The sequence below is a fragment of the Mugil cephalus genome, chromosome 6 (genome assembly GCF_022458985.1).
Source record: "Mugil cephalus isolate CIBA_MC_2020 chromosome 6, CIBA_Mcephalus_1.1, whole genome shotgun sequence".
In the NCBI taxonomy this organism is placed as follows: domain Eukaryota; kingdom Metazoa; phylum Chordata; class Actinopteri; order Mugiliformes; family Mugilidae; genus Mugil; species Mugil cephalus.
Window position 1 is genome coordinate 13,276,939 of NC_061775.1, and position 15,927 is coordinate 13,292,865.

General features: G+C 42.6%; 1 protein-coding gene across 1 annotated transcript; it reads left to right on the top strand.

Moving 5' to 3' along the window:
- The first annotated feature begins 861 nt into the window (after positions 1–861).
- On the top strand, positions 862–15,171 carry ephx4 (epoxide hydrolase 4). The gene is made up of 7 exons (XM_047586219.1): positions 862–1,473; positions 4,408–4,493; positions 7,277–7,434; positions 9,700–9,828; positions 10,234–10,337; positions 11,714–11,862; positions 14,265–15,171. The coding sequence occupies exons 1-7, from the start codon at positions 1,231–1,233 to the stop codon at positions 14,503–14,505; spliced, it is 1,110 nt and encodes a 369-aa protein (XP_047442175.1). The 5' UTR covers positions 862–1,230; the 3' UTR covers positions 14,506–15,171.
- Positions 15,172–15,927: the final 756 nt, after the last annotated feature.

Below are 15,927 nucleotides of genomic sequence, written 5' to 3' on the forward strand. Positions count from 1 at the left end.
ATACGGTAACTGGATAAGACTGCATGGTGGCGAAGAGAAGGACAAATGATCCAGAGTGAAGGGGTGGAATTCCCAGTAGGGAGCACACGGGACGCCATGATGTAAGCTTGTCATCCACGGTGACATTTTACAGGATGAGACAGGTGAGAAAACAGCAGGTCTGTGGAAGGAATAAGATCCAATACACACTGAATATATACATATTCTTTTTTCCTAACTTGGTCATTGTTTTGACTCCATATAATCCATCACTTCGGAGTATAAATGTCAATCACTTACACCGATCAGCCACATCTACACTAATTCAATCTTCTGCTGGGAAACTTGGTCCTGGCATTCATGTGAATGTTGCTTTGACGTTGTACCACCCACCAAGACCAGACCAGGCACCCCCACACCACAGCAAAGACGCTCCTTGATGGCAGACATACACAATATTAGGAAGGTGGTCATAATGTTATGCTTGAGGGGCGATTCGTGTAGCCTAAACTTTGTTAGCTGTCTGATTGAGTTGACTCCAGCTGTGATGGTTAACACAATAATTGACCCGCTCTGCTTTGTGTGCTTAACAGGACATGGCAGTCTCACACCTGCGACCGGATCACGGCTCATTAAATATCCATGCGCAGTCCCACCTGCCAATTAACCCACGGAACCGTACGGTGAGCACATCTGAAATAACTAATTATTTCTCCTATTAGCTGAACTAATGTTATGTTGAACCTGCACCTAGTGGTTTTATTTTATTCTATTTTATTATTATTATTTTAATATTTAAAAAAAAAAAAAAAAATGTTATTTTTTTATTTATTTACTTGCAGTCTTGTTGCCATAACAGCAGTGCGAAGCCGGGCCGCTTTACAGTCTTTTCTGGGGAAGGGGGGGGTTCCCGTCGCCTTACAGCGCCTCTTTAGCTGCGCCGAAATCACCGTAAAGCTTCGCATCGAGCTTGTTCTTATTGCTCGGTTTCCTACTCGCCTTGTGCCGCCAGCAACGCCGTCTCCTGCTAAACAACCGCCGCTGTCACACGCAAGCGTGAAATCTGACGTGATGCCCTCGCCACCGTCCCATTCAGTCGTTTGTTGGGATCCTCCCTTCACACAGTCGTGCGTATGCGCTGGTAACGAAACGACGGCAGTGTCAGGGCAGTATTTAAACAGAGGCGACCAATTAACAGAAAGAAATCAATAGGTAACGTGATCCGGATCGATTCCCTGCGGCAATGTAAAGATGGCGAGAGTGCTCCACAACTTGCTGTTATTTGTAATCAGACTTGCGCTGAAAATCAGAGTTTTGGGGTACTGGTCATTGATATACGGTTATTGTGCTCTTTGCGCCATCGTAGCCCTGCTGAAACTTTGGTGGAACATCGTCTTAAGGCCGACAGCCACCTTCCAATGGGTTATTCGTGAAACTCCCCCGGCTTGTCTGAATGACACGTCCTTGGGAACCCACTGTTATGTCCGGATCAAGGTAAGACGCACACATAGACACACACACATGGACATGAAAGGCGTCTGGTCCCTGTTAGGGGACGAGCCCATTGTGTGTGTGTGTGTGTGTGTGTGTGTGTGTGTGTGAGAGAGAGAGAGGAAGCCCCTCTTCTCGTGTGCTGCTGCGTTCACACGTAAAACACCTTTGTGTGCTGTGTCGCATCGTGAAAAGCCAAACGGGGCCAGGCTTCTTTATGAGCTGCTAAATCGCGAGGCGTCTGTTTATTTCTTATTTATGTATTTGTTTATTTTGCTGCTGGCTGGAGTCACGGTTCGCTGGCTCCGAGCTCAGGTGGTGCTGAAGGAACAGCTCCTCCGCCCCGCGTCTCCGCATGCAGCCTCTAACTACCAACCTACTGTATGTGTTCAACATTATGTAATTAAATACCAAAGCACGTCCGTCACTAAATCCCAATCCAAGACAAAAGCCCCGGCGTCAGTGCTCGGAGAATTGTTCACATGCTTCACTTTCTAAGTACTTAATGTATGTATATAATGCAAGTAACGCGCTGCATCTAATTACCAGCGAAACGTGCTCAATTAATGACAAGTATCACACACTGTTCCCTGCCATTGTTGTATTATTAGATGACGTTGCTATGCTCAGTTTACCGGTGGACTGATGTTATTCAGTCAGTCCGAAGAAATCTGCCACTTTATAATCTGCTTGGCAGTTGAACCTGTGTCACATCTAATAAGACACTTATACGCGATGCTTTCGTGTGAAAACTAAATCTGTCTACAACTTCATCTAAAAGTGCCTAGTAACTTCAGATGTTTAGACAAATGCATTAGAGTCAAGTGTTCTGTTGTCGTTTCTAACGCAGAAATGTATTGAAGTGGGTACAAAGTAATAGACAAAAAAAAAAACTGCCTCAAACAATATCTAGATCGCTAAATGTGTCTCTAAAGTTATATATGGGGCGTGTTTCTGGAAGAACACTCATTTACAATCATCATTTTTTTTCAAAAATAGATTAATCAGAACAGATTATAGGCTACTATACGGATGCTCTGCACATAACAAAAGTTGAGCTCGTCTGAAGACAATGTAATATGAACGTTATATCAATATAAAATCAAAATATCATTTTAAAAAAAAACATATTTTGAGCCTGCTCACATACTGCAGCGAGACAAAGATTAAAACAAAAAGCTGCCTATATATCCATGTACATGCTGCATCATCAGAGATCAGTGCTGCTTTCTGATATAATCGGTGAAACGTCTCAAAATCTTGACAAAATTCACAACATTAGTCAGATGAGGAATACCTAATCCAATGAAATAATAATGGTTGCAAACTTATTATTCAGACAGTTGTAAAGAAATAGCCCCCAAATAGCCCTGGAATGAACATTGTATTATTTGGTTTGATTTATTACAAATCTACAAAGCACTCTAGTCCAAGGAATAATGTTTTAATGTGAGACAACGATTGTATCTATGGTATGGAGAAGTCCATTGGCATCTGTGAACACACATGTGCAGCATCTATTAGGAACCAATCAGCCACCACCTAAAACCACTGACTGGTGTATACATGCTGTCCCACACCTCTGAATTCCTAATGTATTAATGTGGTGTATTCATTACTGCCGATGTTGTTATTTTGCATCGCCTGCGATTTGATCCTAAAACTTCAAGCCTTGCAGGACATGCATAATCAGAGTGACCCTGTTTAAGTGATGACTCAAGATGTTTCTGTTAAAATGCTTCATTTTGCAAAAGTTAAATCCACCCATATACACAGCAGCTTATCCCCTGGAGGGTCACAGGGCGGTGGAGCCTATCCCTGCTGACATTGGGCGATGGACGGGGATATCGCCTTCACCCCGGACAAGTTGCCAGTCTGTCACAGGGCTTACACAAAGAGACAAACAACCATTCACACTCACACCTACCACCAGCTTGGAATCACCAGTTAATCTGACAGACACAGAATTAAAGAGAACATGCAAACTCTGCACAAAGCAGCTCCGGGCCGGTCAATGGGTTTAAACCCCAAACCTTCTTGCTCTGAGCCATCAGTGAAATGAATGCCGACTGAATTTACAGCCACTCCAAATAAAAGTTTTGGTCATTATTGGCTCAGGCGGTGATTGACGTCCCTCCTGTGCAGAGTGAATTCAGTTATATCACACCCACATTGGAAGCTTTTGCTGAAAGAATAACAAATTATCCAGAGGCTGAAAGGATCGTTTCAACTTCAAACTCTCTTTATTTAAAATCTATAGAGAGTGCAAAAGCTTTTATTTGAACACAGTCTGACACTTGAGCCCTCACTTTAACTACCTAGAAATACTCCAGATGCTCTTGAGCATCATTATATGTAATTTTCACCAACTTCCACACCTGACACATTTGGGCTTGTTAATCAACTGAACGGCTGAAATCAGGAACAATTCCATATGTATAGACTGAGCTATGTTTTTTTTTCCTACATTGAGTTTTAATTTTCTGACTTCCACAGTGAGATTAATCGCGATTAAATACCATTCATTTTTAATCGATATTAATATCGTACACTGCAAACTGAGTATTTTGACATATCATTTTTAAGATGTTCACATGATTGTACAGATTGATACAATGTAAATACTGAAGCTGTATGATGTATATATTTGAGCTATGGTCATCTGTCCAAAATAGCTCAAAGCTCAGCAATGGTTAGAAAATGGATAAAAAATGAGAAATTAAGCATTTTATTGTCTACTACTACTACTACTACAAAAAAGATAAACCGTGTGGTTACAGTACCAGTTAAAGGGTTAATAAACCCCATGCAGCTCCACACAGTAACAGTCCTTTAAGACTGCCGACTTGTGTGTCGCATTCATCGAGTGGCTTTTTGACAAGGCTGACAGCTCGGTGTTTACGTTTAAGTGTGTTTATGTGTCTTCTTTCCACCCAGGAGTCTGGCCTCAGGTTTCACTACGTCGCTGCCGGGGAGAGAGGAAAGCCACTCATGCTGTTCTTGCACGGCTTCCCCGAGTTCTGGTAGGTCAAAGGGAAACCGGGGTTGTGCTAACAGCGGGGGCTCCCGTGCACTCGGCTGCAAAACACTGCGCGAGATGTGTTTTTGCCCACTTGCTTTGTTGTTCGTCGCACCTCTCTGAAATGCACCTTCACTGTTGGAATTCCTCCACTGCAATGTCTCAGCGGCACCGTCATAGTAAATCTCTTGCGGTCTGGCTCAAGGGGCTGCAAATATAAATCCACGCCATCAGAGGAGTCCTCATTCACGGGCAAGATTTGCCATCGGGGGGATAGAGGTCCAAAGCGTTCAAGATCTCTTCCTCCTGATATGAGATGAAAAATGATGTTGAGCGTTACGCCTGGATTGGGGCCAAAGAGGTTGTCAAAAGCTGTAAGCCTGTCCATATCTCCGGCATACTATCTAAGCTGTGGACAGGACAGGGATTAATTAACAGTGGAGGGGTGCCCTTTCTGCTTCACTTGCCGTATTCTTCACAGGAATGAACCGTGGAGAGTGAGATGGTGAGAAAGGAGTCTTAAAATGTGCTAATTCCCTCTTAGAGATGAGAAGGAGTGTGAGTGTGTGTGTGTGTCAGGAGGAGGATGTAGTGGTCCAAGGGGCTTACTTAGCTTCAAACCTCATCTATATTCTAACATCAGAGGGTTCAGTGCCGGGATCTTATCCTGACTCATCAGAATCCCTGGCAGAGCTCTGCATCTCGCTTCCCCCATCACCCAGCCGAAGAGGAGGAGAGGCAGAGATAGGATGGGTGGGGGCTGGGGGGTGTTCGGGCTTGATGAGCATCTGCAGTACAAGACAAGATCTTCAATTAGGGAAGTCGTCCCCGCTTCCGATTGATCGGTGGATTAGGATCTAAAACAGCATCTATTATCCAGAGGTGACCTTCGCTCAGCTGGAAAAACAAACCCAGTCCCAGCTTTATGAAGATAAAGTTTATCTGAGGCTATCTCATAATTTTGCACACTAAAAAGGTGCCCCTCTTCTAATTTTGCACATCAAACTCAGCCTAACCATCGTGGACAGTTCTGTTCCGCCTGCGAAAACAGTTGCGTAACGTGCCGTTTGGGGCTCGGAGACTCCAAGTGTTTGACAGAAAGCCTGCGTCGCAAACTTGTCGATTGGAGCTGAATGAACAAGCAGATTTCCACTGCAGAGAAGTAAATGTATGAACTGCATTGTGGGAAATGTGGTTCTTGGTGCTTGTGTCCATCGTAGGGACTAAAAGTCCAAAGTGGAAGTGGGTTTACAGTTCTGTCCTTTCACCATATGGAATCTAAGAAAAGTAAAACTGCATAAACAACATGGACTACGATACAAGTTGAAGAATGTGTCTACAGGCTGTTAACAGTCTTGAAAGTTATTGAATTCAGTCTCCTTAAAAAGGCCTCTGAAGGTACTTGTGACTTACAGGCTAATTAAAAGTGTTGTCAGTGTTGTCTACAGAGCCCTCAAAGGGTCAAAATAAGAATTTATTTGAGGACTACATTTCGCAGGAGTTTTCTCGCAGTTTCTCTCGACCTCTGATACACTCCTGTGTATTACAGTGTCATTGTGCCCTCAGCTGTCATGCACAAGTTCGCACCATTGCATTGAAAAAAGAAAACTTGAACTGCAGCCTCAAGACGGCACAGCTGACACTGCTGCGGTGGTTGTGCTTCCGTTGTTGCAGTTATGCCTTTGCAATGACTTCAGTGTTAGTAAGGCCACGCATGTGTTGGCTGTGCGTGCACAGCCAGGGTTGCTCTTCTGGTCAATCATCACACCGAAGCTACTGTGTTCTTCTGTGGTGCGTTGGTAACACACTGCTCTTTAAATCACTGGAGGTTCAAAAAACAGCACCTTCGACTGAACACCACAGCAGTAGCGGAGGTCTGAGCACCAACCATATGATCACAGCTTCATCATCACAGCAGCTGCAACTGTGCTCACTGACAGCTGCTGGAGACAACCACAGGCCGGCCCTTTAAAATGAGCGATGCATGCTAAACCACGCAAGCCAAGTTATCTCTTCTTTTCTCTCCCGCCTTTTGTAGCATGCATTACCTTAGTCCATGGGTCTTCAACAGGGGGCCCATGACCCCTAGGGGGTCCGTGGGGGTACTGCAGTGGGGGTCGCAAAATCTTTGGTTGATTAGACATTTTATATAAGTACGTATATATATATATATATATATTATTTTAAATTTTCGACCACAAATTTAAAGAGAGCCTATTCAGTCCCCAAGTGAAATCCCATGTTTGTGTGTATGTTTATGTTTACAGCAGTTACACCGCCTGCCCTATATAATTATTTGGTTCTTACCAAGACAAAAAAAAACTTTAATTATATAATTTGTCTTGTTTTAAGAGTTAATTTCAAGTGTTAAACTTGCTTATTTCTAGATTTAATCTTAATTTAAGAAACCTCGTCAAGTGAAATTATCTTGCTGCATGGACAGATAATTTCACTTGCTTTTAGTACCTTTACCCTCAGATTTAGTGTTTCTATCCTGTTTTTAGACCCCCCCCCCCCTTTTTTTTTTGCAGTGTAGTCAGTTATACCTGAACTGAACCCACACATCAACTATTAACAAGGGTCAGACAGCTGAGCAGAACCGCCAGCAATACTTTACAACATCTTGCCATCTGATTAATTTATTACATTGATGTTTGTCCCTGCTGAATTAAACTGCATCGTGCGATATTGGAAAGGTGTCAAAGAGTCTCAGATTTAACCCGAGAGCTGTGCAGAAGTGCTGAAATAAACAAAATGTTCATTTCATTTCATCTGTCTGTGCCTCAGGTTCTCCTGGCGCTACCAGCTGCGCGAGTTCAAGAGCGAATTCCGCGTGGTGGCCATTGACATGCGGGGCTACGGGGAGTCCGACTTGCCACTCTCAGCTGAGAGTTACCGCTTTGAATACCTGGTCACCGACATCAAGGACATCGTGGAGTACCTAGGTGAGCGAATGGACAGTGTTTTCCCACAGCATCTTGGCACAAAAATAAACTTGTTTATGAGTCTTAAGCTGCGGACAGCCCTCAGGCCTGCGGCACAGCGTGACAAACTTCCTGTGACTCATTCACATTGTGCGGAGCCACAGCCCCACAGCCTGCTGACTGCATGCTAACACTAGCAAGGAGCTAGCCTGGGGGCTGTGCACACATACCAGCATCCACTAATGATCATTTGGCTAGAATGACATTTTTTGCTCTTTTGCCAACCGGCACATTACACTCTCTGAAGCTGTCATTTCAGCTCTGCATACGCGCTCTCTATGGCAATCTGTTTTAGCACTGAAATGTCAGCATAGATTCCCAAATGAATGTGTGTGGGAGCTCTTGCTTTGTCTTCTCCTTCACACCTGTCACCACATATTCTGATGCGCCACTGCGGCTGTTTCAGTGCCAATTACATGAAAATTGAAACATTAATTCCAATATACAATGCCACTTGTATTTTTTAAAAAGAAAACATCAGCAGATTTCCCAAAAGTCCTGAGAGTAGACAAGGAGAATCCAATTAAACAAATGAAGCTGAAATATTGTTCTCCTTACATATTCGTGATAAGCAAAAGTATGTGAAACCTTGTTTTCAGTGTCCGGATTGTGCAGCTGTAATAACTCTAATTCTGCAGCATTTATCAGGATCTGTCTTCATTCCTTCAGCATCAAAGACAAATTACAATTGCAGTGTTAATTTAAAGCTTTTGCTTGTTAACAATGACCCTTTATCGTAGATGCAGATCTGGACACACTGATGAAAAGAAGTCGCCTGTGGTCATGGGACCTCACTGACCAGACGATCACACGCTTCCTTCGCTAGCCAAATTAGCTAAACGGATTTGGAAGCGAGAAGAAAAGCAAAGGCGGCCGTTATCAGTATTTCTGGTGCATTCACAGGCAGTTCAAATGCTCCCGATAATCTGCTTGAACTGTTGATTAACTCACCAGTTCGCTTCCAAATGCCAGCAACTGTTTAACAATTGTATCATAAACTAAAATGAAAGTGGACATTAACTGCGGTGGAACAAGCTATAAACATTCGTTTAATACTGACGTGTTCTGAAATCTGACATTCTATGTTTTTATTATAGTGAATGAAAGTCCAATATTATTTCCATCATGGCTCGGTCTCTTCGGGGAAATGTCTTATTACTGAGGCCTTTATTTCAGCAGCTATTTGCGAATTTGGTTTGTTATTTAGTTTCCCTGAAGAGGAGCACTAAAAGTACAGGGTGGTGAAATATGTGATTACATTCAAAACAATAAGCTGAAAGGTTCTGAAGAAATGAGGGGAAGTGCAGACAGTCTGTGATTCTCCGTGGACTCATCAGTAGGAAATGACCCCTATCTCACTGCACACAGTTGGGTGGACCATTTAAAAATGTAGTATCGTGGCTTTAATTAAAGAAGTCAGTACAGGCCAAACTATTTAGACCTATTTAAGATGCAGCCTGGAGACACAGGAATGACTCATGAATATGTGTTTTTTTTCTATATGTTCCAAACAAAATCATCTTAGAAAGTGATTTTTTTTTTCTTTTAGAGGTCTATAGTTGATGTTTTGATATATAGTCCTAGCTGTCACTGCTAATTACTTAACAGCCTGTCAGGATCTAAGCACTCAGTAATGGACGTAGCTGTGCAAATTATTCTCTTGATGGTCGTCTCGGTGGAAGCAGGCTTGCCCTGATTGTATCGTAACTGATGTACTCTAATCTGGGATCAGATTGAAGGAGTCTCTCCAACTCTCTGAGCCCACACGGACACATTCAGAGTACACACTCGGCGCAGTATTTATCAGTATTCTGATAGGAAACAAGGCAACAAACCCGAAGGACGGGAACAGGCGCAGTCCTCTGTTAAAAAGCGGCTCCTTGACTATATGAGTTACATGTCTGTTCCTCCTTAAGCACACATCATATCAGCGCTCAGATGAGGCTCATTGGGCTGATTCACGTTAGCAGGTGTTAATGGAGCTGTCGCAGGTAAGAGGATTACTTAAACAGGGACTGGAGCAGTAATATGATGAGACTCACACCCTGACCTTGGTCTGCATTTGGCTGCATGTCATGAAATACATCTATTTGTGTGCTCTCTGACGGAGAAAACCACCAGTAAAAAAAAAAAAAGAGAGAGCTGTATTGATTTTTGGACAGTGTTGTGTTTTAAGGTGGGCGTGTCTTAGACAATAAAAAACCCTTCATGTGCTTTTCTTCCAAGGGTACAACAGATGCTGCCTCGTCGGCCATGACTGGGGCGGGACCATCGCGTGGCTGTTTGCCATCCACTACCCCGAGATGGTGACTAAACTCATCGTCCTCAACTGCCCCCACCCGTCCGTGTTCTCAGGTATGGCTCGCGCACACAACGCCACCAGATCCGACGTTCCTGTTTGTGCTGTGAAGGAAGCCCTGTTTTCTTCCCGCTAATTAGAGAGGGTCTGGTTTGGTTCTTGGGTTGCTGCCGTAATTATGATCATTAATTAGGAGGTATTATTCCTTCAGTTCCATGTTTGCATCCATCTGGCAAATCCTCTCCTTGCCTTGAGGAGGAGAAGATGATGAGGAGCTAATTACAGGAGGCTACCGTGGAGATGGAGCAGCTGGGGCAAAGTCACAGAGAATCGCTACATCCTTGACTTTACGGAGTGATAACTTGTGCTTTAATTACTATCGGAAAAACTCAATGTCTGCCTCTCCTCTCCTCTCCTCTCCTCTCCTCTCCTCTCCTCTCCTCTCCTCTCCTCTCCTCCAGATTACGCCCTGCGTCACCCGAGCCAGCTGCTGAAATCCAGTCATTTCTTCTTCTTCCAGCTGCCCCGCTTCCCCGAGCTCATGCTCTCCATCAATGATTTCAAGGTAGCCTGTTGTGTGTGTGTGTGTGTGTGGGGGGGGGGGGGGGCTTAAGTGGTTTCAAGGTCAAGGTTGTGTGTGTGTGTGTGTTACTGTTGTGCATCTTGCGTGTCTATTCGCCACATTATTTCTGTGGCAGGTCTATTCTTAGTGTTTGCGTCTAGTGCAGACTCTAGACATGTCCCGCAGAGGAAGAGATTATTGTGGTAAACAAAATGACCAACTAATCCTGCAGGAAATATGTAGATTATAGATTATTACCCGAGCCATGCAGTGACCTGGTTATTTCGACAAGAATTAGACGGCGATGTTGAATTATGTGTTATTTAAATGTCATTAAAGTTATTGGGAATTGTTATTATTCTCTAAAATCAGAAATTAGGTTTAGGTGCTTTTAAGCGACTTCTTGGAACCAGAACCGCATTTATGTTTCAGTTTAACTGAAGATTAGATTAGTTGGCTTATTTAAGTGAGGGATAGCTCTCCTCTGCAGAGTAAACAAAAGCCAATTAGCCCTCACACAATGTGTCATTTGTTGGATCAATACAAACCCTCATTGTTTTTACCCTGTTAAGCAGAGCAGCGACTTCTGGCTGTTGTTTTATATCTAGAGATTTGTAAGAAAATCAATAAATCCCTTTTCCTAAAACTGTTAAACTACTTATTTAATTTAAATTTCAATGGCTACTTTAGCTGGGTCCAACAGCATTTAGTAAATTAAATGACTTTCAAAATGTCAGCGTGTAGGAAGAATTGAAAAAAAAATAGTGTTGCCTCTAAAATGCCTGTAATTTCCATTTGGTTTAGTTCAGTTTTATTTAGACAGAGTCAATAACAGCACAAGTTGTCTCAAGACGCTTTACACAGAACCTGCAGCGCCTGAACCCCCCCCCCCCTCCAGAGCGAGCACTAAGGTGACGGTGGAAAGAAACAAAGGAAGCAGCTCGTGGGGAAGGACCCATCTGCTTGAGGTCGGAAAAAAAAAGAGGGCGAAGAGAAAGGAGAAGAAGAGAGCGTCAGGAGCATTAATAATCTGAACAAAGCACACGTGCAGCATCTAAACATGATACAAGCAGCAAGACACATGACTGATGCATGAGAGACGCTTCTTTATAAAAGACTTAAGCATCGCAGGGTGTTGCTGGAAATTCAGTTTCCTGTGCTAATGAGATGTAAGAATGCTGCCATATGCCCATGTTGGATCTGACAGGAGTGGAAGCACAGCGTGTAATGTTGTCGAGCCAGCAGTCGCGGTGCCAGAGCTGCAGCTGAAGGTCATCAGGGTTGAATTAACCCCTGAAATACCTTTCTTTTTTTGTTTTTTTGACTCGCTATGCATAGACTGTTAGCGTTTTCTAGATGATATTGTGTCTCTGCTGCAGGCTCTGAAGTCTCTGTTCACCAGCCGCAGCACAGGGATAGGAAGGAAGGGCCGGTGGCTCACGGCGGAGGACCTGGAGGCCTACCTGTACGCGCTGTCACAGCCAGGAGCCCTGACGGGAGCCCTCAACTATTACAGGAACGTATTCAGGTGAGTTCACCTGCATCACGATAGAACCTTCCAGAAATCATACAGAGGGATCTGGAAGTAACAGTGGTGGAAGAAGTATTAGATTGGATCATCATCGTGATGTAGTGATTTTTTTTTCTGGAAACATTGCAACTTCATGGTTGATACACAATGACTTTGTTGTTAACACTCTATAATTTTACCATTGAAACATTATGAGTCTTATTTTAAATACTGAAACTTCTCTCTAAACATATTGAAACTCTTTAGTCTTGAAACATTATCACTTCATTATTTAAATATTACAACCTCTTGAAACATTTCGACTTTATTCTTGAAACATTATCACATTATTCTTCATTTCTGAATCTCTATAAATTTATTCTTGAATCATTATAATTTTATCATTTAAATATTGTGACTTCACCCTTGAAACATTAGGACTTTATTCTTGAAACTATACAACTTTATTTTCTTTAATTATGCAAATGTATGCTGTCGCCACTCTTCCATCATCATGCCAGTACTTTTTTTATTTTATTTTTTTTTTTAGTTTTAGTTGATTAATATGTGATGTGATAGCAAAAGCATTTCATATACAATGTGTGCTTTCCAGAAACTTCATGTTATACACTTACATATGGAGTTGGTTACAAATTTAGTAGCGCCATCTACTGTTCTACTTTTGAAAGAGCAGAAAGTTAAAGCTCTGTTGTCAACTCCAAAACACACTCCAAAATTTCCATTTACACCTTCATCCTCACGCGTATGAATGTCGAGCAGATAGATGGTGATCGGCACAAACCTGATCACACAGAAAAGAAAGAAAGAAAAAAAAAAACAGTCCACCGATTTATGTGAACTGTACATGCATGGCTGGACGCACCATCTGCTCACTTCTCAAGCAAAGAGTAGTCTCAGAATAGCTTTATATTATGTAAAAGAAATCTCGCTGACCCATGACCAATTAGTCTCTACACAGGCCCATACCGTGTGCAGCTAGACACTGTGGACTAAAACAGACAGACGTCCATATAGTCAGCTTTAGATGTACGGGCGTGACACGGGAGCTGGAGCCTCACTCACGCTGATTTACTGACGCCGACGATACAAAGTGTTTTCCAAGTCTGGACTAGCTGGACTACAGAGAAACAAAGAACATTTGGTGCGGATGCATTAGAAATCTGGGATCCCAAAACACTGTTTCATGCTCAATTTAAAGACAAACACTGGAAAATAACGACAAAAAAAAAACAGACGTTGTTGTTGCAGTGTTTTTCTTCTGCCGCTTCATTCACACGTCATGTTGCCTCTCACCATCGGCATGTCTGCATCTTCTGCATCTACAGAAGAATAAATAGTGGAGGTGTTTATTCTACTCAGAACGTCTCTGCTTCCCCTCTCCGGGAGCACAGCACAAGATAAAAACACTTCATATCAGAGTGAAATAAATCATAGGTGTCGTTTTTGGAAGGAATCAACAAAAGGCAGGAGCTGACTCAAACGTCAAGAGTTACACTGAGGTGATAGGAGAGAAGTAACGGTGCAGCATGAGACGGGGACGTCGACACCTGGCAGAGGAAATGTGAAAATGATATCACCTAGAGCTGGGGTGTCAAACTCACACAGCCCAGGTTGATCTCAAGGGGACCGGACCTGTAAATAAGCACAACTCTGACTGTTTCCCTTTGTTTTAGTGCGAAGAAGAACATTATGAAAGTGTTTACATTTAATGAACGGCACTATTACAAAACATGTAATGAACAATTGGACGTTCTTTAAAAAAAAAGAAGTGCAATTCTTTCTAGTTCTAGGTCACATCTCTTACTAAAACTGTGTGAAGCCTAGGAATAGCCTTTACATTTATCGGGAAAAACTGCAGTTAGTGTCTTCAGTGTCATTTTTGCACTTTTGCAAACTGCACATTCATCCCGCGGGCCAGTTTAGACCCTCTGGTGGGCTGCTTTTGGCCCACGGGCCACATGTTTGACACTTGTGACTTAGAGGAATACAAATGGCCCCAGTAGACACTGAAACTGTATCTTTAAACAGAAAAAAATGGTAATTGTTTTAGCTTTTATATTATTATTATTTAACTCAACTAAAGATCTACAGACTGAATTATACTTTCCGCATTATTAGGACCCAGGTTTTCATTTCTCCTGAAAATCTGAATTGCATCTGCAGTTTTTCCTGCTTTTCCAGTCACTTTTCTCTCTTCACCTTTTTGTGAGGGTAGATTTATTTACGGTGGCTGCAAATCAAAAGCAGGGAGAAATCACAGATGTCACTTTTGGTTGGAATCGACTAAGCGTAGCGATCTAATAGATGCGTCACATGAAATCGCAGGTGCGGTTTTTCCACCTCAGACACATCCTTTCATCCCTCTCAAAACCTCTCACACTTTGACTTTTTTTCCGTAGCTCCCTCCCTCTGAACCATAGTCACGTCCGGTCCCCGGTGCTGCTGCTGTGGGGGGAGCGGGACGCGTTCCTGGAGCAGGAGATGGCCGAGGCCTGCCGCCTCTACATCAGGAATCATTTCCGCCTCAACATCATATCCGGGGCCAGCCACTGGCTGCAGCAGGACCAGCCCGATATTGTGAACACCCTCATATGGACCTTCCTGAAGGAGGGCGAGGGACGCAAAAGCTACAGGAACTAAATCCACAGCGAGGCCTCCTCCACCACTCTTTCTCCCCCTCACTTGCCTCCCACAAGCCTGGAATATGCCTGTGATACCAAGCGACATAGTGATAATGCAATCATTCTTTAAAAATCTTTCACATTTCAGATATTTTTTAAAAGACGTCAACAGTAAAGGAAAGAATCAAAGCACACTTCACCGGAGAGGACGCTGAGCAGTACGTGTGACACATATTCAAGATGTTTTTTGCACATGGCATCCGCCTTAAAGTTTGTCGGTTACAGCATTACAAATGTGTGGCAAAATCTCCTCGTGACTTGTATTGTGTGGTGCCTTTTAACTTCCGAGTTGTCGCGGTGTAAAGACGTCCTGAGAGATCGGGATGTGGCGTTGTCTGCTATACCTGTATGTTTCACTGGGTCGCTCCACTCCAATTGGGCACAGTCCTTTGAGAGCCATAACTCTCCCACTCCCTTTATCAGGTAGTGTTGTCAAAAGGAGTTTTCTGTTTTGTATTTTTTGATGAGAAGTAGAGAATGTTGTCGTCTTGATCTTCCTGTATAGAAACGTCAGTGATGGTTGATTATTGTACTATTTTGTATCTCTTCCTACACACTGCATTTTGAAATTCGCTGAGCCAGGTCTACACCATTTGATTTTATAAATAAACTCACTAAGTGTCAATCTGTCAGACTACAGTGCTTTTTACAAGATCCTCCCTGACTTGGGGAGATAATAATAACAGCGGTGGTGCGTTTGAAGCTGAAAGGAGAGAACATCGTGCCCCCATGTGTCTTTTACACTGAAAAGATGAAAAACACCAGGAATAGAAGTAGATGTTATAAATAGCTTTTGCCTCTAAAACATTTTTAAAAACATTTAGGTGTTTTTAATTTGATATTTATACCTTCACTTTGTGTTTATATGAAAATGAATTGTTGAATTCTCAGAATTCATGAAACATTATATATATTTTTTAACAAACCCATTCGTTTAAATTTAAACCTAACATATTTATCGTTAGAAAGTTGTACTAATGCTGCAACGGATCATTGTGCAAAAGGCAGCATCTCACTATGTAGCCGTGCTTTTACCTCCTTTGTGTTTCTGGCTGCTACTGATTCAAACATTAGCAGTGACGTTACACTGACATCATGTGGTCACAATGTAGGATACAGCCAATGGATGAGACAAGTACGTCAACACTTCGCTGCATTAATGGACAGTCGGAAATATAACAATTACATTACCTAAAAGATAATAAAATATAATAAAACGACCCCAGTAGAAAACTATTTTCTTCTTGGTCAGTATCTTTCTATTTTTCAATGATGTTTTAATTGATTGACGAATTAATGAATTGTCTCTCAGTCGTGTCACTTCCTCCATTTTTTTAACAAAGGTTCTCATTCAGTAGCTGTAAATAAATAAATACATTTG

Coding starts and splice junctions, on each gene's coding strand:
- ephx4 (XM_047586219.1), top strand. CDS start 1,231: ATGGCGAGAGTGCTCCACAACTTGCTGTTATTTGTAATCAGACTTGCG. Junction 4,494..7,276: donor CACGGCTTCCCCGAGTTCTG/GTAGGTCAAAGG, acceptor TCTGTGCCTCAG/GTTCTCCTGGCGCTACCAGC. Junction 10,338..11,713: donor TCTCCATCAATGATTTCAAG/GTAGCCTGTTGT, acceptor TCTCTGCTGCAG/GCTCTGAAGTCTCTGTTCAC.